Here is a 24,050-nt window from a genome sequence, read left to right on the forward strand (position 1 = left end):
TATTACAGAAGGTTCAAATGCTCACTGATGCTCCAGAAGGAAAAAACTATGCATTAAGAGCCGGGGGTGAAAACTTTTGAACAGAATGAAGATTTTTCTTACATTTTCGTACATTTTTCTTATTTTGCCAAAATATCATATTTTTTCCATGTAGTACTGCCCTTCAGAAGCTACAGAAGATACTTACATGTTTCCCAGAAGACAAATAAGTTAAATTTACCCTAATCTTTAAATTTCAAAAGTTTTCACCCCCTGGCTTAATGCATTGTTTTTCCTTCAGGAGCATCAGTGAGCGTTTGAACCTTCTGTAATAGTTGCATATGGGTCCCTCAGTTGTCTTCAGTGTGAAAAGATGGATCTCAAAATCATACAGTGTTTGTTGGAAAGGATTCAAATACACAAAAATGCAGAAAAAACAAAGAATTTGTGGGACATGAAGGATTTTCTGAAGAACAGTGGGCAGTTTAACTGTTAAGGACAAACAAGTGACTCATAAACAACTATCACTAAAAAAAAAAAAACAGCTGTGGTAAAAAGAAAAACGTAAACGTCTTTTATGTGAAAAATCTTATTCAGGTTGGAACTAAATAAAAAATAACTTGCATTTTGTATGGTCCCTCTTATTTTGGTAAAATAATTAACATTTTGCAGATTCTGCGAGGTGTATTTAAACTTTTGACCTCAAATGTAAATATATAGTTGTTGATTTATCAGTTTTCCTTCTGCCCCTTTGTGTCTTCCACCTAAACATGCAGCAAAGTGCTGTAGGTTTTTAGACATAGCCTTTGTTTTCTTATTGTAAATCTGTATTACAGGACTGGAAAACAGGAAAGAGAAAAGCAGAGAAAGACGAGACAGTCGGAGTCATGATTTTCTCCACAATAGAGCCTGAGGGCTTGCCAGACCTGGATGTGATTGAAGTGTAAGTCCTACAGCCCATCTCAGGATCACTGACCTGATGGAAAATCTAGTTCAAGTTGGTTATTACCTGGATTTATTGAAAGCTCAACCAACTCAAGTTAATATGATCAGCCAGGAACTTATTTGTAGCTGGTCAAAGATGGGTTGCCATCTGATAATTAGGAAGCTCTTGTTAATGGAAGTTCATCTGTGTTGTCTTGTAACCTTCAGAGAGCAGAAGTGCGAGCAGTTCAGCCGTTTCACCAGGGCGATGGATGATGGTGTGAAAGACTTGCTGACAATAGGAAATGAACACTGGAAACGCTGCACAGGCCGTGAGTATCAGTCTTTAATCAATCTCCATAAGAATATACATGAATATATTTATAGAAATATATCTTTTTTGATTAGTAAATCAGCATATTCAGATCTCTGAAGGATCATGTGACATTGAAGACTAGAGTAATGATGCTGAAAAATGTAGCTTTGCGTCACAGGAATAAATTTTTAAATGTATTATGAGCAAAATGTGCCTGTTTGTGAGATTTTGTAACTCAGAAATGGGCTCATATTTCACTGTCCAACTTTAAAAAAAAAAAAATTGACTGCAATGCATTGTGATTTGATGAAAAAAAAAAAAAATTCAACAAATTAAATATCGCACTTTTTAAGAGTATTAAGTTGACTTATTTTATTAAGTTGAAGTCTTATTTCTTGTTTTCCTCAGCCCTTCCAAAGGAATATCAACGGATTGGCAAAGCTTTCCAAAACCTGTCGTCAGTGTTCATCAGCAGTGGATATGAAGGTATCAGAAACTATTTGGTTCCTCTTACTAAAGAAAATTAATGAGGTAAAAATGCATTGTTCTCTTTTTACCATCTGGTCTAGTTCTGAGAAACTTTATTAAGCATTTTCTTGTTCCTTTTTCACTCACCTCACTTGAGATTTGACCAGCAGTCTTTGCGTTATATGTTTAACCATTAGTATTTTGGTTATCTTGAATGTGTGGCTTGTTTGACTCAAAGGAGAGGCTACGCTCACAGACGCGCTGACGGCGGCAGGAAAGACCTACGAGGAGATTGCTCAGATGGTGGCGGAGCAGGTATTAAAAAAAACATTAGATAAAATACTCTAGAACGTCTCAGTTCTCTCTTATATTAGGAAGTTATGTCTCTCACAGCCTTTTAGTTATGGGGGGAAGTATAACTGTGCATTAAACATCCTTATATATTAATTTCTTTTACGAATTAAAACTCGAGGGTCAGATTTTTTTTTTCAATATTTCTAAAAGTATTTTATGCTTTATATTAATGCTTTATTATATTATATTAGTATTTTAAGGCTGCATTTATATGATCAAAAATACAGTAAAAACAGTCATGTTGTGAAATATTACAATTTAAAATAAGTTTTTTTTGTATATACACTGCTGTTCAAAAGTTTGTGATCAGTAAGATTTTAATACTAAAGAAGTCTTCTGCTTATTAAGGCTGTGTTTATTTGAATACTGTTTGAAAAACAGTAATATTGTGAAGTATTATTGCAATTTAAAATAGTGGTTTTCTATATTTTAACATACTTTAAAATGTAATTTATTCCTGTGATGAAAAGCTGAATTTTCAGCATCATTTCTATATATTTCTATATATTTATAATATTATTATTATTATTATTATTATTATTATATTTTATTTATTTATTTATTTGGAACCTTTGATACTTTTTCAGGATTCTTTGATGAATAAAACATTAAAAAAAAAACAGCATTTATTTAAAATGGAAATCTTAGTTCTATTTAAAATAAAAATATACAGTACCATTTAAAGTTTGGGCTCAGTAAATTGTTTCCTTTCTTTGTTTTAAAGAAACAAATATTTTTATTCAGCAAGTATGTATTAAATTGATAAAAATTGATAGTAAAGATTTCTATTTTGAATAAATGCTGTTCTTTTTAACTTTTTACTGAAAGAATCCTGGAAAAAGTATCACAGGTTCCAAAAAAATATTAAGCAGCACAACTGTTTCCAAAATTGATAATAAATCCGCATATTAGAATGATTTCTGAAGGATCATATGACACTGAAGACTGGAGTAATGATGCTGAAAATTCAGCTTTGCATCACAGAAATAAATTTATAATATTTATTAATATTTTATAGAATATTAAAATGGAAAACTGATACTTTAAATTGCAATAATTTTTTAGAATATTACTTTTTTTCTGTATTTTTAATCAAACAAATAGAATTTTGATGAGCATAAAAGACTTCTTTAAAAACATAAAAAATCTTACTGATAACAAACATTTGAACAGCATTTTAAAATGTAAATTACTTATGTGATTGTAAAACTGATTTTCAGCATCATTACTTGTTACAGTTTTCAGTGTCACATGATCCTTCAGAAATCATTCTTCTCTTGGAACATTTCTTATCAATGTCAAAAATTGTAATGCACTGTAATATTTTTGTTGGAAACACTGATACATTTTCTCCAGTATTCTCTGATGAATATAAAGATAAAAACATCAGTTACTATAAATAGAAATCTTTTTGTACATTGGCAATTTCCTTTACTTTCACTGATCAAAAGTATTTATTTTAAAAATAAGTTGTACTGATCCCAAACTTTTGAATAGTAATGCATGTAAGGTCATTATCGCAAATTAAACCCTAAAAGAGAGATCAGGACCCTGAAAGCAGCTGTATAGGTGGGAGGAGGCTGTAGTCATGTGATTCACATTCATTTAGCCTTGTGTTATTCAACTTCATCCTCATCATTGAAACATACAATGAATGAAAACCTGGTTGTTGTTTGGCCTCCAAACTGTGATCGTTGAAGGCATTTGTCTGGTAAGTGGTCCTGTGTCGCCAGTGTAGCCTTGGATATTTTTAGAGCTCTGTTAACCCTTCATGTCATCTAGCAGAATAAAATATTTCAAAGGGGTCATCGGATGCAAAGTTCACTTTTACATGTTGTTTGAACATTAATGTGTGTTGGCAGTGTATGTACAAATCTACCCTATAATGATAAAAATACATGCAGTGGTTTTTTAATTTATCTGTAACAATAATATTCCCTTTTTCAAATCGAGCCGTTCTCGTTGTGGCATCACACTGACAGAGGCCGCTCCCACGATAGTTGATTGACATGAGTGTCTTACCTCAGATCAGCTGTAACAGTCCAACCTCCATTGTTTCGATGCCGGAGCAGGGATGTAAGTTAGACAAGAATATCTCAGATTGAGCGATTTGAGGTGTTGTGTTGCTGGATGTAAGAATAAACGTAGTGGTCGTCATTTACTCCCGACATCTGAACCGCTGAAGATGCAGTGGATTACGATTGTTTGTGAAGGGAATGCGCCTCCTGATCTACATATATCCGTCTATGTTCGTGAAAAATCATTCAGTGATCCAGCTTCACTTACAGCAGAAGTGAGTATAAGTGTTTTTTTTTATGAATCTTTGCGATCGCCTTTCCTAATAGCATGCTAGTTAGCAAGTTTAGCGGCTAAACACGCTAAATGCGGCTAAAGTAAACAATCTCTCAGAACAGCTGGGCATGCCAGAGAGAGAAGAGAGGGGCGGGGTGGGCAGAGCTCATTCGCATTTAAAGGAACACTCTCTCAGAATGGGATGATTTTTGCAGAGCTCATTGCAAAAATCATCAAGGTAAAAGGGTGTTGTTTTACACTACCATTGAGAATTTTTAACCAAAGTATATTATAGACTTTTCATTAAGACCCTAAAGAATCATATCAACTTGTGGAAAATGGGCATCCGATGACCCCTTTAAACCTTTTTTTTTACACACTTAAATGCTGCATATGGTTGGATCAAACAGGTGTAAACAGAGTCAAACTGAAGTTACAGACCAATGTTTTTGTTGATTTACATGAATTTCATTTAATTCCAATTTTAGCATTAAAATAGTTATAAACACACTGTTGCCCAATCAGATCAGAGGACTGGAACTAAATACTTGTTGTTTAATGATTAATTGCATCCAGTTGTAAGGGAACTAAATTGTTTTAGTTTGCTATTTTCTCCAGCCATTAATGGCCAGTTGAATTCTGATTCTTGCTTCCGTGCGTACGCATGCATATGTGTGCGAGTGACGTAAATGTTACGTGAGTGCTTGAATGAAGTGACTCTGGGTGTGTTTGTGCACCATCTAATTTAATCATTCCGTTTTGCCTGTCTTTCTCTCTCCAGCCCAAGAAAGACCTTCACTTCCTCATGGAAACTAACAATGAGTACAAAGGTCTGCTGGGATGCTTTCCTGACACTATTGGAGTTCACAAGGTAAACGAGAAAGGGCTACTACTAAAACTAGCAGTCCTAAAGTCACCTTTTTAGGCAGCTCACTATGTGTTTGAACAGAGCTGCATAGTATATACCAGGTGTGGGGAACGTCGGTCCTGGAGAGCTGCAGCCCTGCATAGTTTTGCTTCAACCCTAATCAAATGCACCTGAACAAGCTAATCAAGGTCTGAAGGGTTACTAGAAAGCAACAGGCAGGTGAGTTTTAATTAGGGTTGGAGCTGAACTCTGCAGGGCTGCAGCTCTCCAGGACCGGAGTTTGCCACCCCTGGTATATACAAAGATATGAAAATTGGAAAATTGACTTGGCTGAATGCATTTCTTTCACACAGGCTGCCATAGAGAAGGTAAAGGAAGCAGATAAACTAGTGGCTGCTGGTAAAATCACCACTTCAGACAAAGTCAGCATGTCTAAACGTGCAAGCACCATGTCATACGCTTTGCAAGGTATTGCGACCTACCTACGGTGACCCCAAAACCACTTTTAGAAATATGACAAATGTCATAATTACACTAAGTCTTACATGATGTTAACACAACATTAGATACTGGAAACATAACTATAATTTTCAAGACCCAATGGACACAAACTGAGTAAAGTACAGGGTTCCCACGGGGCTGGAAAACCTGGAAATGTCAGGAAAAGTTGAAAATGCATGAAACTGTGAAAAATGCAATGCAATCACAACTTTCTTTCTTTCTTTCCTGTACTATTTTTCTGTATCATATTGTTTTATTTGATTTAATTTTATTTAATTTTATTTCACTGCACAAGACTGTAAAATAGGATTTATTATACTGTGTTTTACTGTTAATATACACTGCCGTTCAGTCGGGATCAGTAGGATTTTGAATGTTTTTTAAAGAAATTTCTTATGCACATCAAAGTTCTATTTATTGATCAAAAATACAGAAAAAGGTAATATTATTTAAAGTAAGTTTTCTATTTTAATATACTTTAAAATACAATTTATTTCTGAGATGCAAAGCCAAATTTTCAGCATCATTACTCCAGTCTTCAGTGTCACATGATCCTTCAGAAATCATTCTAGTATGTTGATTTATTATCAGTGTTGGAAACTGTTTTGCTGCTTAATATTTTTTTGGAAACCTGTGATACGTTTTCAGGATTCTTTGATGAATAAAAAGTTAAAAAGAACAGCATTTATTTAAAACAGTAGACTTATATTGTTAGACGTTTAATCAATTGAACACATCCTTGCTGAATAAAAGTATTAATTTTTTTCAAAGAAAGAAAGAAAGAAATTATTTGAAGTTATGATGCTGAAAATTCAGTTTTGCACCACAGTAATAAATTAAATTTTAAGTTAGTAAATAAAGTATATTACAATAGAAAACCACAATTTTAAATTGCAATAATATTTTACAATATTACTGTTTTTCTCTATTTTTAAATTAAATAAAAGGGGCCTTGATGAGCAGAAAAGACTTATTTAAAAACATAAAACATGTTACTGATGCCAAACTTCTGAATGGTACTATATTTTTAATTGTAATATTTCAGAAAATAATTAATAATTATAATAATTTTATTATTATTATTATTATTATTATTATAAAAGTTATTATATTTTTTTGAAAAAAAGTTTTGCTGCTTAATATTTTTACCATGATGCATTTTTTTTTTTTTTAGGATTCTTTAACGAAAGTTCAAAACAACAGAACAACAAAACATTTATTGGAAATGGAAATCTTTTGTAACATTATAAATGCCCTACTGTCACATTTTGTTAACTTTAATACATCCTTGCTGAAAGTATTAATTTCTACCAAAAATATTCTTCAGTGCTATTTTTTTTTTCTGCTGTAATTTGTCAATGTTGAGATTTAATTTTATTTTTCAGTTTATAATAATTTAATTGAACAAAAAGAAGAATCCTGTCAATTCAAAATTTTGAATTTGACACATTCTATCCTTTACACAGCGGAGATGAACCACTTCCATAACAACCGTATCTATGACTACAACAGGGTGATGCAGCAGTACCTGGAGCAGCAAGTCAAATTCTATGAGATGGTAAAGTGTCTAAACAACAGTAAAATTCCATAATTATTTGAGATGTTAAACCATTAAAAGATGTTCATGTTTTGCAGATTGCAGAGAAACTACGACACGCTCACAGTCAATTCACTACCATGTAACGGCGGAGCGACCGTCCCGGAAGCTGCCTTACTCGTTCTCTCTGTTCCTCTTATGTGATTATTCTCGTTCTGTTTTTCTATTCATGTTATTCGTGTCATGATGTCAGTGCCATAAATATATCCTGTCGATCTCAGGCCAAAGATAGCGTCGATCCGTGGCCAAGCTCAAGTGTTTTTAAAAAGCAGCTACAGATTGTGTCTAAAATATCAGATTATATGGGGGCTTTAATGATTATAATTATGTAGTTGTTGATCTGAATGTTCCAAGTTCTGTTGATTTATGATAAATATGAAAGATGCAGAGAGAGATGTAACATTACGTACTTTTATACAAGTGTCCTGAACGTATTCTGGTGCATACATGAGGCCAAGACAAGTTCGACTGTGCCTTGTTTTGTAAAGACCCTGCAAAAAAACAAACAAACATGCTTTTCATCCACCGCACTTTACTGTGGCATCATCCTGTTTGTGTTTGGTCACGGCCAAAACAACCCCACTCGTTTTCATTGGAGGCTTCTGGAGATGATAACAGGAGGGCTGGTCCTTTTTCCCCATAAGAGACATTTTGATGTTATTTTTCTCTCTCCCCAAAGCCAAATTACAAACACATATCGTCCTCAGCTTGATATTTCCACCTCAGTGCAATTATCACCAATTTCTTATTCTGTACAAATGAAATTATACTCCATCTGATGCATGTTGTTCATGTATTTTTTATGTATAGCAGTGTTTGCAAGTCATTTGCACACAGAATGACAAACCGATTGAGATTCTGATTTAATAAATACTGATTTGTATGCTATGCAGTGGATTTTTTTTCTGAATGTGATGGAGGCTGTGTCTCAAAACCTCGCAAGCTGCCTACCTAGTTGGCGACTATGCTTCATTAGAGTTGCTTTAGTTAAAAAAGATGTTTTGTTAACAGCTCTCAAGGTTTTAAAAACAGAGCCCTGTGAGTCAGCTGTGTGTTTATGGAGAATATGAATGAGGTTGTCTCAAAAGATGTGTTGTTTTATGTCTGAATGTGCTTTACAAACCACTAAGAGCAATGTTTTCTGTGATTTTTGTCGCAATTTAGATTAGTAACCATTTCCAAGGTAAATAAAACAAAAATATTTATTTAAAATAACCACTTCATAAACGGTTGTAACATTTCCTGTTTATTTCAGTTACTTTTGGCATAAACTTTCATGCATTTTAACTATATATATATATATATATATATATATGTTGCTTTTAGTACACTGTACATCATAAACCCACAATATTACAGGCATAAATGGAAACAGTTCTTCATGCTACAGTGTTTTTGGCTTCGGTTTTTGGCTTTTGTTTTTTTTTTTTTTTTTTGAGGCCTACAGTCCCTTTGATAAGAGGGCTTTTTACCCCAAATACTATGCTTACTTCTTTACCACTGATTTAATATCACTAAAAATCCCAAACTTATTTTTCCCTTGAAGTACTTGTGATAATGTTAGGGAGTCTACGTAATTTTGCTACATTTTAAAAATATATTTTTAAATTTCTAATTATCTATTTTATAAAATGATGTTCTACCATTGAAAAGTTTGGGATCAGTAAGATTTTTTTTTTTTTAATTAAATTAATTAATACTGATTTTTGAAGGATCATGTGAAATTGAAGCTGCTGAAAATTCGGCTTTGCATCAAAGAAATAAATTACATCTTTTAAATATTAAACTAGAAAACAGTTGTTTTAAATTTTAACAATACTTAAGATGTTTTTACAGTATTTTGATCAAATAAATGTAGCCTTGGTGAGCAAAAAAAAACTTTTAAAAACATTAAAATATCTTACCAACCCCAAAAATTATTTGATTACGTGCAGTAATACACGATCATTAATCGTACTTTTGCAATGATCCTATTAATCAGGAAAATAGTGGTAAACATGTTTAAGAAAGTGCTGTGGGATGTTATGTAGTTTTTAAGAAGAAAAAGTAAATGAAAAGGGTTTTTGGTCCCCTTGTACCCTACAGAAACTAAATCTACTGTTAGTTCACATTTATAAAATAAGTCAACAAAACGTTTATTTAAATCTTAAAGCCATGGGTATAGAAAATATAGGCATGTAATACACGTTTGACTCACAGAATGGCAAACAGTGGCTGTCTCAGCAGCAGTCCTTCTCTAGTCTTTGGTTTAACTGCCTCCTTGCAAACATTCAATCCATACAGATTTTCACCATGGAAGAATCCATCCGACCTGTGTCGCTGTGGCTTTGAGAACTGTAATTGGCTGGTTGACATATGGGCCTGAGCTCATTGGTTGGGCCTGATTCAGGGCGACAGATGCTGTCGGAAGGTTTTGGGTCGGATCATCATGCTGACCTTCCTCAGAGAGTAATAATCCGAATCTTTCCAGGTGTACCACACGATACCGTCCGGACCTAGAGGGTTTTTCCCCTTCAGAGAATAGCGACCGCCCTGTTCATCAGCATAATACACAAGCACTTAGACAATGGCAGAAATATTTTAGTTTCTGATTAGAGTATACCTTTACACTTTTTATATCTATGCATTTATTGATACAGACAATGACTTCAAAAACACCTCTTTTATGATCAGTATGTTTTTCTAAATTAAAATTCATTTTGGTATTTTAGTGAGGTTAAAAATGTCTAGTTGATGTAACCGCTGAACTTGAATGACAATATGTCATAATCATATTATTTATGTACTTACACAAAAATGTAAATGTAATATAAATAGCTTGCAAAAACCATTTTGTTCAAATAACAAGAAATTCATAAAACAGGAAATTTTATTACAGAGATATATAGACCCTTTTATAGACCCTCATAATTTTGTTAGATTTGCATGTTTTGATCATTTGAACCTTTGAACTTGAAAAGTAATCTGATGGAATTTAGACGTCAAGCAGTTTGACAGTCATAAAAAAAAGTTTTATAAGGTTTGCAAAACACAAAAACAATACATTTTCAATAACCTAAACCCAAAGCCACAAATAAATAAATAAAAATTATTAAATTATTCTGCATTTAGCAGAATTTATTTATTTATTTATTTATTATTGTTACATAGGCAAACCAAGGGTTCAGTGCCTTACTCAAAGACAACAGTAACAGCTCATGATTCAACATTTTTGTAGTTACAAAACGTAAATGTAACTACTACATAATTAAATAATAAATTAAATTAATTAAATAAATTTAGAAAAATTTAAGAACATGCTAAAATATTACACAAAATATTACAGGTTAAATGACAATTTGTGAAAGATTTAAACTACATTTATATTTTTAAATTAAATGTATATATTAAATTATTATTGCTTTTGTTATTATTATGTTTTAAAATAATAATAACAACATTTAAATTATTCTTCTTTTAGCAGAATTTTTAATTTATATATATATATATATATATATATATATATATAAATTATTAAAATTAAATATATATGATTATCATTTAGCAGACCTTTTAATATTTTTTATTTTTATTAAAAAACATTTATTTAAATTAAAAAAACATTTTTAAGAACATGCTAAAATATTGCACGTTAAATATTGCACTTGCATGTTAAATGACAATTTATGAAAGATTTAAATTAAATTTGTTTTTAAATTAAATGTACATATTAAATTATTATTATTATTATTGTAATAAAATAGTATTAAATTACTATTTATTTTGCAGAATTTTTTAATATTTATTTATTTATAGTAACATATAATAAAAATATATATATATATTCAAATTTAAAAAACTTTTTAAGAACATGCTAAAATATTACACACTTGCAGGTTAAATGACAATGTATGAAAGATTTAAATTAAATATATATTTTAAAATTCATTTTATATATTAAAGTATTATTATTATTACTATGTAAGAAAATATTAAGTTATTCTTCATTTAGCAGATGTTTTTAAATATTTATTTATTTATTTTTATTATTATAATTTTGCATATTTTTTTATTTTTATTTTATTTTATTTATTTTTATTATAATTATTATTATTTTTTACTACATAGGCCAGGGCTGCCCAGACTCGGTCCTGGAGGGCTGGTGTCCTGCAGAGTTTGCACCGTTGACGTAGGCAAACCAGGTGTTCAATGCCTTACTCAAAAACAACAGTAACAGCTCATGATTCTACACTTCTGAAAACTTTTGTCTATAACCAATAGGCCCCATCATACCTTGTAGTATATGCCATTGAGGTTTGCGTAGAAACACTGGTTGTACCACCAGCCAGCGTGGGAGATCTCAGCACAGATGTTGCCCGTATCAGGTGTGCTGAAGCTCTGTTTGTCATGGTACCAGCTGAAAGAGTCCTCCACTGTCCCACTGAAGCCCGACACATGCAGACGGTACTGAGTGCTCTCGTCCTCCACGCTGCAAATGCAAAGACACATGCTGATTTCCACACAAACACAATGCTGACAGTTCATTAAGGGTTTGAAGTGTTTTCAATTACAAGGCCAGATGCTTAATCACATCCATTTGAAGTCTTTCCAGTCAGTCAGTGATGGATGTGCCTCACCTGAAACTCTGATAAACAGCGTGTTTGTGTTTCCCGCTCCAGTCCTCCAGGTTGATACGGAGCGTATAGTCTCCCTGACTGGTCAGGTCATGGATGTGTTCATTTCCTAGCCAGTATTCGGTGTGCAGGTCTCCAAATCCTTCTTTATACTCCTTCCAGCTGCGGTCAAAGTTCACGGAGCCATCTTGTCTGCGCTGAATAACAGTCCAGCCGCCACCTGAGACGCACATTACGCATGGCTCAAATTATGACCGTGTTTTTATTAGACAGGAAATGTAAAAAGAGTATACATTCAAGCATTCAACAATCAAATCTCTTTTTATGAGTTTAATGCACATGCCAAGTCATTTGGTTTTCATCTTATGACCACCGCAATTATACTTATGGTCAGGAAGTGTTTTGTAGGTCATCAAAATGATATTTGCAAATCCTATTTTAAGCCTCTGAAGGTTCCTCATGCGCCCCAATGGTGCAATTTCAGCACAAAACTGAAGTCTTATTAGACATAAAAGAGAAGTAATTTAGTTGTTCATTATCAGTGTCTTTTGCTATGGTTTTGAACGTCCCTACATATTCCTATAAACTATATAAAAATAACCCAATGATTCATCCACAGCAAATTTCCAGCAAAACCTTTCAACAGAGGACAGTAGGGCTCAACAAGAAGCACTTTCAAATACTGCCAACATTTTCACTGGCCCTAAAATAAATATAATAAAATAAAATAAAATGTAGTTAAGGATGTTCAGATGAGATACTTTCACTTCCAATATTTTTACTGGCCCAAAATAAAATATAATAAAAAAATAAATAAAATAAAAAATAAATAAATAAAAAATAAAATAAAATAAAATAAAATAAAATAAAATTAAAATAAAATAAAATAAAATAAAGGATATTCAGATGTGTGCTTTCACTGCCAACATTTTTAATGGCCCAAAATAAAATAAAATAAAATAAAATAAAGGATATTCAGATGTGTGCTTTCACTGCCAACATTTTTAATGGCTCAAAATAAAATAAAATAAAATAAAATAAAATAAAATAAAATTTTAATTAATTATAGTTACGGATGTTTAGATGTGTACTTTCATTGCCAAAATTTTCATTGGCTTTTATTTAATTAAAATAAAAATAAATAGATCAGACTTTCAAACCCAACAAGACCATCAACTGCCCCAAAACACCAAACCCATCCTGGACAGTCATTACTTCATGTGTGGTGTGGTTTCTTACCATCTATGTCCATATCACAGTAGACTTCCACAGGCATTGCCCCTAGTGAGGGCACCACGGTGTAGATCCCAGAGCGACGTACTCCGTTATAGTAGATGGAGGCACAGTCGATGGGGCAGTTCCTGACATGCTGCACCTCTGGAGTAAAAACACATATAACTACATTAACTACTACTACTAATTGCTATAAAAAAACTTTTATTGTATAAAGGGTAAGCCATTTTAGCTCTCATTAAACAATATGAGATGAAGAGGTCATATGTGTGGCTTTTTCATAAACTGTGCTATGATTTGTCACCCTCTGTTGGTTCAGCCCAGTAAATGCCCATAGTTCTACACTGGCTATACAGACTTAAAGGCACAGTTCACCCAAAAATGAACATTCAGCCATCATTCTTATTACCCATAAGACTTTGGTTAAACTTCGAAACCCATATTAAGATATTTTCATGAAACCCTGAGCTTTCTCATTCAAAACAGATGTAAAAAAATTGCCTAAATTAAATGTATGTCAATCATATGTCTTCCTAAGACTTAAAGGGATAGTTCACCCAAAAATGAAAATTCTGTCATTAATTACTGACCCTCATTTCGTTCCAAACCTGCAAGACTTTTACTATAAAAACCGGAGGCTTTCTGACCCTGCATAAACAACAACACAACTACCACATTCAGGCCCAGAAAGACCCAGAAAGTAAAGACATCGTTAAAACAGTCCATGTGACTTCAGTAAGTCAACCATAATTTTATGAAGCTACGAGAATTCTTTTTGGGCACAAAAAGATTTTTATTTATTTTAACATTACGTTGAACCACTGACGTCACATGGACTATTTTAATGATGTCCTTACTACCTTTCTGGGCCTTGAACGTAGTAGTTGTGTTGCCGTCCATGCAGGGATTTTATAAAAAATATCTTAACTTGTGTTCCAAAGATAAACGAAGGTCTTATGGGTATGGAACAACATGAGGGTGAGTTAATGACAGAATTTTCATTTTTGGGTCAACTATCCTATTGGCTGTGTGTACAATAAATTGTGTTTAAAAAAATAAATAACCAAATATTAAATGTTCTTAAAATAAATAACATTTTAATTAAAAAATATATTTTAAAAACAATTTAAAATAATTTATAATAATTATTTAATGAATCATTTAAAAAATACATTTTAAAAATATTTAAATTAGTTATAGTTAATAGTACATATATACATACACTATCAGTCAAAGGTTTATGAACTTTTTTTACGTTTTTTAAAGTCTCTTCTGCTCACCAAGCCTGCATTTATTTCCAAAGTACAGCAAAAACAGTAAAATTTTGAAATATTTTTACTATTTAAAATAACCTATTTCTGTTAGAATATATTTTAACATGTAATTTATTCATGTAATTTCAAAGCTGAATTTTTAGCATCATTACTCCAGTAATATGATCCTTCAGGAATCATTCTAATATTCTGATTTGCTGCTCAAAAACATTTATTATAATTATTATGTTGAGAACAGCTGAGTAAAATTTGTTTCAGTTTTCTTTGGTGAATAGAAAGTTTAGAAGAACAGCATTTATCTGAAACAAAAATCTTTTGTAACATTATAAATGTCTTTATTATCACTTTTGATCAAGTTATCAGTTATTTTAAATAGTAAAAATATTTCAAAATTGTATTGTTTTTGTACTTTAAATTAAATAAGTGCAGGCTTGGTGAACAAAAAAGAGACTTACAAATCTCATTAAAAAAAAAAAAAAAAAAAAAAAAAATATATATATATATCTTACTGTTCAAAAACGTTTGACTGGTAGTGTATGCATAGAGAAACATCTCAGGTTGTATTAAAAATAACTTAATTCGTGTTTTGAAGATTACTCAAAATTTGCGTAAAAAATATAAAAAATATTTGAGTAAAAAAAATCATTTTTGGGTAAACCCTTTAAAAATCCACAAGAACATAGTCATGATGGAAAAAAACACTATCCCTGGTCATATTAAAAATGTTTGTCTGAGAACTTTCTAACTTTCCCAGACAAGGCCTACCGGGATGCAGGGCTTCCTGTGCACTGAGCATTGGGCTGGTGCGGACTATGTTGATCATGCATCCTGGATTACGTCTGACTTTTTCCACCAGCAGTGAAAGGTTCTGTATCTGGGCCTGGAGGTCATAGATCAATGAGCCCTGGATGTGCAACAAGGTCGTGGCCTCGGCATAATGATCCTCCAGCTCATGCAAGCGCTGCTCAATAGATGAATTATTGCGGTTCTTCTCTTCACTCTGTGAAAGGCCAAACAGACAAACATCACGACTCCCAATCAAAAAAGTGACGAGAAGAACAATTCCTGTTACCTTCTGCAAAATGAGATCTTCTCAAGTGGCTGCAGTGCATTGTGTGTGTTTGCGTAAAAGGCCAGGAGAGGGAGAGGCAGACAGAATCTGTCCGTGTGAATCATCCCCTCGTTTAACAGCATGAAGAGCTTAAGGGTGCGTACTAATGAAGGCACGTGGAGAGCGGTAAGGACTCTGGTGTTAATCTCGTTAGCCTTCAGGTCAAGGAGACTTTAGGCTGAAAACCATCAAGCCAAATTGGTCGGAGCAACAAGGAATATACTAGATATACTAGAATATACTAGGCACTAAATGGGAACACTTACTGTACAACAAAGCACTAGTGATGGCATCAGATGGTAATACTATTGTAATGTGTACCATGGTATTTAATGATTATGATATACCATGATATTTACGTAGTACTCCAACGTAAAATACTTTGAATAATACTATAGTACTACCACCCTTACAAAAAAAAGTAAACAAGTCATGCTAAATGTCAAATCCTAGTCCATAGTAAGTTACTCCGGTATAAAAACATTGTATTATTTTACAATATTTGTCATGTCAACAAACCATGGTATTATCATAGTAAATGTATATAAACCGTGGTACTAACATGATAACATATAATGGTATTTTAAAAAAAAAATGATATTATGATATCATGCCCAAGAAAAACTTATGTAGCTTATGTATGTAATTAGATATATGTAATTAGTACAATATGTTTTTTAAAATATAGCAAATATGTAAAATATGTAAAGTAGTATACTAAAACAGTAGTATATTAAATATATTATTAGTATCATTATAACACTTAAGAGTACAATACTTAAAACACCAATTCTCATGTAGGTCTGTTCTTAATATATACCGGATATTAACAATTTTCAGTACCTTTACAGCAACTCAAATGCTAGCAAAAGACCTCATGGTTCCGTATACTAAGTCGGTTTGTCCTAAAAACTGCCCTATCTCTAATATTTAGCATCGAAAAGTCTGAATCAGTCTAAGGAATCATTCCGTCCCAAACGGCTCTCTCTCTCTCTCATAAGTACTGTCAGAAATTTGAATCATTCTGTTCCGAATCTTCCGACTCGTTTTAAACAGCCCTCTCTCTCATAAGTAGCTTCGAAAATTCGAATCATTCTACTGAATCGGTTCGTCCTAAACGGCCCTCTCTATCATAAGTAGCGTCGGAAATTTTAATCATTCTACTGAATCGGTTCGTCCTAAACGGCCCTCTCTATCATAAGTAGCGTCGGATATTTGAATCATTCTACTGAATCGGTTCGTCCTAAACGGCCCTCTCTCTCATAAGTAGCTTCGAAAATTCGAATCATTCTACTGAATCGGTTCGTCCTAAACGGCCCTCTCTATCATAAGTAGCGTCGGAAATTTGAATCATTCTACTGAATCGGTTCGTCCTAAACGGCCCTCTCTATCATAAGTAGCGTCGGATATTTGAATCATTCTACTGAATCGGTTCGTCCTAAACGGCCCTCTCTATCATAAGTAGCTTCGAAAATTCGAATCATTCTACTGAATCGGTTTGTCCTAAACGTCATCTCTCTCTCAGAAGTAGCGTTGGAAATTTGAATCATTCTACTGAATCGGTTCGTCCTAAACGGCCCTCTCTATCATAAGTAGCGTCGGAAATTTGAATCATTCTACTGAATCGGTTCGTTTCAAACAGGCCTCTCTCTCTTAAGCAGCGTGGGAAGGTTTGAATCATTTTACTGAATCGGTTTGTCCTAAACGGCATTTTCTCTTATAGCACTGTTGGAAATTTCTCTTATAGAACTGTTGGAAATTTGAATCTTTCCACTGAATCAGTTCTTTCTAAACAGCCCTCATAAGTAGCGTCGGAAATTCGATTCATTCTACTGAATCGGTTCGTCCTAAACGGCCCTCTCTCTCATAAGTAGCGTGGGAACGTTTGAATCATTTTACTGAATCGGTTCGTCCTAAAAGCCCTTCTTTCTTTTTTTCATAAGTAACGCGGGAAAGTTTGAATCATTCTACTGAATCGATTCGTCCTAAACGGCCCTCTCTCTCATAAGTAGCGTTGGAAAGTTTGAATCATTTTACTGAATCGGTTCGTCCTAAATGACCTTCGTTCTCTCTAATAAGTAACGTGGGAAAGTTCAAATCATTCTACTGAATCGGTTCATCCTAAACAGCCTTCTTTCTTTTTTTCATAAGTAACGCGGGAAAGTTTGAATCATTCTACTGAATCAATTCGTCCTAAACGGCCCTCTCTCTCATAAGTAGCGTCAGAAATTTTAATAATTTTACTGAATCGGTTCATCCTAAACGGTCTTCTTTCTCTCTCATAAGTAACGTGGAAAAGTTTAAATCATTTTACTGAATCGGTTCGTCCTTAACGGCCTCCTTTCTCTCTGAAAAGTAGCGCAGAAATTCAAATCATTCTACTGAATCGGTTCGTCCAAAATTTTCATGAATTCTTGACTCACCTGTAGCTCTAGGACTTTGACTCGATGGCGGTGGTTGCGAAGCTCCTCCTGAAGTTCGGACACTGTCTCCCGCAGGGCCAGAATCTGCTGCTTGCGTTCCTCGTTCTCATGAAGCCAGTATGAAACCTCATCTGTACAGCGGAACATATCCGGGCAGCGCTGGTCGTCCATCTGGGGTAATGTGGCCATGAGTCGACACATGCCGTCCTCCAGGACCTGATTGCTGTATTCTCCACACTGAGCCGTACTGACCTGATGCGTGTGCAGTGAGTGGTCATCATCGCTCGCATATGTTGTCAGAAACAGCATGGCCAGCAAGAGGGGCGACAGAGGCCTGCCCTCCATGTGATCGGTTTGGCTGACCCCCCTTCCCACCTTGTTGGAAGGAGCCTGGGGGAGACGGCCAGGGTATAAACTCTCTGACCTCCAGTCTCAAGTCTTGAGGAGAGCTTGTCACACGGGAACACTGTATAGGTGTCAGAGTCACTGTCTATACTCAGTCATCACTGTTTCTTATGCAGTTCACCTGGAAACAAAACCAAAATCATAAAATAAATTAAAAAATAATTAAATAATTATTTTTGCTGTATTAATTTTTTTATTCTTATTATTCATATATATTTTCATATAAAATTTTTACTAGAATTTTTAAATTAATTATTAATTTAGATATTTATTATATCCTAAAAATGCTGTATTTACATATACAAATACTAATAATTTTCTTTCATGTTTATTTTTATATCATATTTTATGAGAATATACGTATCATTTATTTTAGATATTTATTATATCTTTTTTAGATCTTATATATTTACATATATAAATATGTAAATATGTAAATAAACATATACAAATTCTTTTATTTCAAGTTTATTTTAATATATTTTACTAGAATTTATTTATTATGAATTTAATTTTATATTTAGCATATCCCTAGAAGGTATACATTTAATATACTTAGCTTATATTTTACATTTTTTTATGTACATATATTAATACTAATTATGTTTTTCATGTTTATTTTTATATTATTTTTATTTTACATTTATTTATTATTAATTTATTTAGATATTCATTATATCTTTAAAATGACACATTTGCATAAACAAATACTAATTATTTTCTTTTGTTTTTTTATTTCATTTTATTAGAATATTTACATTTATATAAAGTTACTTTACATATATTTACATTTATATAAATATACTAATATACTTTTATGTTTATTTTATATATTTTACTATAATTTATTATTAATTTATTATATCCTTAAAACGTATTATTTACATTTTATATACTTAGTTACTTTATATTTTACATTTATTATTTACATATATAAATACTAATTATGCTCTTTCAAGTTTATTTTATATCATATTTTATCAGAATTTATTATGAATTTATCTAGATATTATATCTTTAAAATGCCTTATATACATATATAAATATACAAATTATTTTCTTTCATGTTTATTTATATAGCACATTTTATTAGAATTTATTATTACTATTATTATATTATTTAGATATTTATTACATCTTTAAAATGTCATATTAAGATTTAATATACTTAGTAATTTTACTTGATTGTTCATCTATCATATTTTATTAAAATGTATTTTTTTTAGATAATTACTATTATTTTTTATTTACTTAGATAATTATATAACACTTATTTTTTCATTGTCATTTATATATATTTTATAAGATATGTATCTGTATTTATGTATTTAGATAGATATGATATATTGTTATAATTATTATTTACTTACATAAATATGAAATTTTTTCATGATAATTTATACATCATATTATATATATATATATATAAAAAAAAAATTACACCATTAACAGTTACATGCAATAAGTATGCATGCAACTACGTATTGGATCAATATTGTCTGCTTTTTAGATCAATAAAGGTCACAAAAATATCATAGAGAGATGAGAAATCATTCAAAAAATTGGTCCAACTCTGACTGAATGACAGCAAGTCTATGTACAAGTACAACTTACATTTTATTTTGCATGCAAAAATCTAATTACTATTCAGCAGCCACTTTCTAATTCTTATTTAAACCTTATTCAAGTGCTTTGCTCAAAGACAAATCACAGTGATTCACCATTTCTGAGGCTCAAAGAAAAATAACTGAGTTATAAACTGAGATTTTCAAGCATTAAGTTATGCAACCCACACAAAGTTATGACGTCACTTGAAAAAGTTCGGCGAGATTGTTCGTGGTCTATGATAATAACAGTAGGTCATTTATTTCAAGCACTTGACGGTGTGACATTTCAGTGCACTCGTGCCAGAGAACTATAGGTCAGCTGTCAAAAACCACACTGTACTGAAGATGCTCTTTTGGGTTTAGGCTGAAGGGGAAAATAACATGATCTGTCATAAAATCTCAATGTGATATTTGAAAGAAATCCCACAAGCACATTTTTAGGCATGTCCCTGCTCTTATTAGAGGTCAGTGTTGTTGTCCTGATTAAGGCACAGGTTAAGGTGCTTTGGTGACCCGTGTTACTTTTCTATGTGATTATATGGGTTCAAGAACACGTAGCAGTGAAAGCATTTAACCTGGAAGAAGATGGGTGTGTTAAAAATAGTAGGTGTTGTGTTTCAGAAAATGACACCGTTATCTGGGCACATTTATTGAGGAAATACATCAAAATTTCACTGAAGTAGCTTGAATATGTAATGGCCCCTAACCAAGTATTTGGACAAGTCACAGTTAAGTATTTGCATTTAATTGCATTAGATAATAAAACATCAAACCAAATGTTAACTTTAAAAGAAATATAAAATGATGTTATGCGCACAGGTCCATAAAAATGATTTTGTAAGGTGTGAAATCAGTCTATATTAGTGGCTGATCTCACTGACGCTCATGTCTGAATGGGAGCAAATCCCCAAAGACATGTTTCAACATCTCAACCTCTCCTCTGAGAGTGGAAGCTGTTAGGAAGGACCAACACCTATTAATGTCCATGGTTTTGAAATTAAATGCTCAACAGGCACATATTATCTGGTGTTCAAGTGTCCATAGTAGCTATTCCAAAAGTCAATTTGTATTTTATAAATTTCCAGTTTTCATGTTTCATTCAAGTATAATTAACATAATTAGATATAATTATTAAAAAAAAAAAAAAAAAAAAATATATATATATATATATATATATATATACACACACAAACACTAATATATAATATAAATATAATAACATAATATATAATTATAATGATGCATTTATTAATATTATTGGTAAAAATAAACATGTATTACAAATTAGTAGTGCATTAACATTTGTTTTGTGTATATAAACAACATTATACTAATGAAATACACATAAAATAAATTTTTTTGTTTTGTTATATTTGCAATAAAAAAATTTGGTGTCTTTAAGTATACAAACACTTTACCTGGCAACTGTGTATGCAAAATTATACACACATATATAGTCTGCATGCAGAAATCAAATCAATGCATTCACATGTATTCCATCTCTCCTGTCTATCTAGTTCAGCGGGTGAACTCAGGAGGAAAAACGTGCAGGGAATGCCTTGATCTGACCCGTACTTTGCCAACACCTTGAGCAGACCTTTTAATGCTGAAGTATCACGCCTACCAAAGTACCTCGTGTCTCTGATCCAAGCCTAGTGCACTAGATCCAACAGAGAAATGCTGAATATGCCAAACCACATTACAGAGCAATGCCTGAGAGCCATTAACTCATATCCTGCAGCATGAATAACAGAATAACACTGAGAATCAATCACACTGATAAAGCATCCTACGTCTTTGAAGTGACATTTTGATTAGAAGCGTGAACGCCATGTATACATCTGTTTGTTTGGAGGGCATTTGATTTACCCAAGACTCCACACCTCATGCATCACACCATCTCACATGAGAGATTTCCCAAACTATTTACAAAGCTGTTGACGCACTGCTGATACACTGTTACATGCAGCCGTAACATTTCCTATAAGGTGTCATCAGCAAGTAAGCTCTACAGGGAAACAGTGACAAAGCTTCAACTTTACCTGTTTCAGTGGTTGGAGACGTCCTGTTTGTCTTCTGGGGAATCACAGACGTATGCTGCCATCCTCACTCTTTCTTTCTACACCTTATGTGTTGCAGGAGGCTGATACGGTGGGCATCTTATCTGTGTAATCCTGTATAATTGGATTCCTGATTAAAAGAAAGAGAGGAGAGACAATCCAGGCGCTGAACTACAGTCACTCTGTCTACAGACTGTCTTTTTAAATAATGAATGCACCAAATTAGGTTTGTTTAGGAAAAAGACTACTGTATCGTATAAAAATATCCAAGGCCTTTGATGATCAAAACTTCACTAAAAGCCTGTTGTACACAATTTACTACACGCTTTCTGTCGCCTGATTTATAGTTTATGCTTTTTTTGTCAATAAAAGACTTGAAGTCATGGTTTACATCTTTTTGATGTGAAATCTTTACAGATTTTTAAATGTAAAAAGTTTTATATAGAGTGTTTTCACAATGCATTATCAATCAGCCATATTGGTGGCACTGAATGTAAACAATACCACTGAAACGAACAAAACTAGCTTATTTTGCTGATTATTGCTGCTGAAAATGGTCAATTATTGTCATGTTTTGGGCTGTACTAATCGGTTGGACTGAAAAAAAAACATGTGGAGTACAATAGACTGCCAAAAGTTATAACAAATCAAGGAGAAGAGTGCAAAAAACTGGTTGGAGGAACAAAAGGCATTTGTGGTTGGCCAAACTGAACCAGGATTTCCAGGACAAGAATTTTGACAACATTTGTGTTTGTTCTTATAATTTCCGGTCAGGTAGGTGAAATATTAGGCTAATATCTTAATTAATACTGCTCGTATGTATCTTTACAACGTATTAACTTTGTTTTTTTAAATATTGTGCCTTTTTCTGCTTACTATAGTCCTTCTCTATATGATTTAGCAGCTTCCACACGTTTTTTCCGTGGTTTAGACAGCATAAATTAGAAGAACGTATTCAGAAGTACATTAACCGTGCAGTCACTTCTGCATATTGTTTACATCCGAGTACTGCCAATATGGACGTGCATCCGGGTAACTGTCTATCCCAAAGAACCAAAAGTCACGGCTGTTCCTGGATTTTGTCCACGAAATGATAAGAGCACACATTATTTTAACACACACAATAGCCCCTTCACACATTAATATCGGTAAATTGCCGTAAAATCCACAGCTGTTTGTTTGTTTTTCTTTTGTTCAGTGATAGTTGCTCATGAGTCACTTGATTTTTGTGTATTTGAACCCTTTCCAACAATGACTGTATGATTTTGAGATCCATCTTTTCACACTGAGGACAACTGATGGACTCATATGCAACTATTACAGAAGGTTCAAATGCTCACTGATGCTTCAGATGGAAACACGACACATAAAGAGCTGGGGGTGAAAACTTTTTTAGGGTAAATGTAACTTATTTTGCCTTCTGGGAAACATGTAAGTATTTTCTGTAGCTTCTGAAGGGCAGTGCTAAATGAAAAAATATGATATTTAGGCAAAATTATAAAAATGTACACATCTTCATTCTGGTCAAAAGTTTACACCCCCGGCTCATGCATTGTTTTTCCTTATGAAGCATCAGTGAGCATTTGAACCTTCTGTAATAGTTGCATATGAGTCTCTCAGTTGTCCTCAGTTTAAAAAGATGGATCTCAAAATCATACAGTCATTGTTGGAAAGGGTTCAAATACACAAAAATGTTGAAAAACCAAAGAATTTGTGGGAACTAATTGATTGCAAGCTGATTTTCACTTTTAAACACACAATACTTTTTGGAACATTATTAAATATGCAATTTGTAATATTTTCAGAATATTTTAACAGTTAGTTTATCTAAATTTATTGACAGCTTGTATTGATAATTTAATTTGTAATGAAAAAAATTGCATTTTCTTGTGATTACCGATGTTTTGACTTGTAAAGTTTGTTGTGTTTGTATACGGCCCTCTAGAGGCTGTGCTTCCACAGAGAGAGAGAGATGCTTGAGATCCTGTTAACTAATTATTCTGATCTTATCATGAACCGAGGTGA

The 24,050-nt window shown here is 32.7% G+C and overlaps 2 protein-coding genes across 5 annotated transcripts in view; one reads left to right on the forward strand and one right to left on the reverse strand.

Moving 5' to 3' along the window:
• The window catches only part of snx9b (sorting nexin 9b), a 29,043-nt gene extending 20,856 nt beyond the window's left edge, over positions 1 to 8,187 (forward strand). For all 4 annotated transcript variants that reach the window (XM_051138423.1, XM_051138426.1, XM_051138424.1 and 1 more), the window contains 8 exons: positions 816 to 922; positions 1,132 to 1,235; positions 1,628 to 1,705; positions 1,926 to 2,002; positions 5,115 to 5,204; positions 5,555 to 5,669; positions 7,169 to 7,260; positions 7,338 to 8,187. In XM_051138423.1, coding sequence (XP_050994380.1) covers positions 816 to 922; positions 1,132 to 1,235; positions 1,628 to 1,705; positions 1,926 to 2,002; positions 5,115 to 5,204; positions 5,555 to 5,669; positions 7,169 to 7,260; positions 7,338 to 7,385 — 711 coding nt within the window. In that variant the 3' untranslated portion in view covers positions 7,386 to 8,187. The remainder of the gene's footprint in view (positions 1 to 815; positions 923 to 1,131; positions 1,236 to 1,627; positions 1,706 to 1,925; positions 2,003 to 5,114; positions 5,205 to 5,554; positions 5,670 to 7,168; positions 7,261 to 7,337) is intronic.
• Positions 8,188 to 8,616: 429 nt separating this feature from the next.
• si:ch211-203k16.3 (fibrinogen-like protein 1) lies at positions 8,617 to 22,083 on the reverse strand. The gene is made up of 7 exons (XM_051139204.1): positions 22,008 to 22,083; positions 17,954 to 18,479; positions 15,185 to 15,419; positions 13,152 to 13,289; positions 11,916 to 12,132; positions 11,572 to 11,767; positions 8,617 to 9,831 (listed from the first exon to the last, which is right to left on the reverse strand). The coding sequence occupies exons 2-7, from the start codon at positions 18,296 to 18,298 to the stop codon at positions 9,685 to 9,687; spliced, it is 1,278 nt and encodes a 425-aa protein (XP_050995161.1). The 5' UTR covers positions 18,299 to 18,479; positions 22,008 to 22,083; the 3' UTR covers positions 8,617 to 9,684.
• Between the last annotated feature and the right edge of the window lie 1,967 nt (positions 22,084 to 24,050).

The sequence above is a fragment of the Labeo rohita genome, chromosome 20 (assembly GCF_022985175.1).
Source record: "Labeo rohita strain BAU-BD-2019 chromosome 20, IGBB_LRoh.1.0, whole genome shotgun sequence".
Classification (NCBI taxonomy): domain Eukaryota; kingdom Metazoa; phylum Chordata; class Actinopteri; order Cypriniformes; family Cyprinidae; genus Labeo; species Labeo rohita.

Coding starts and splice junctions, on each gene's coding strand:
- si:ch211-203k16.3 (XM_051139204.1), bottom strand. CDS start 18,298: ATGGAGGGCAGGCCTCTGTCGCCCCTCTTGCTGGCCATGCTGTTTCTG. Junction 13,290..15,184: donor ACAGGAAGCCCTGCATCCCG/GTAGGCCTTGTC, acceptor TTTTTACTCCAG/AGGTGCAGCATGTCAGGAAC. Junction 12,133..13,151: donor CTGTGATATGGACATAGATG/GTAAGAAACCAC, acceptor TGTGCGTCTCAG/GTGGCGGCTGGACTGTTATT.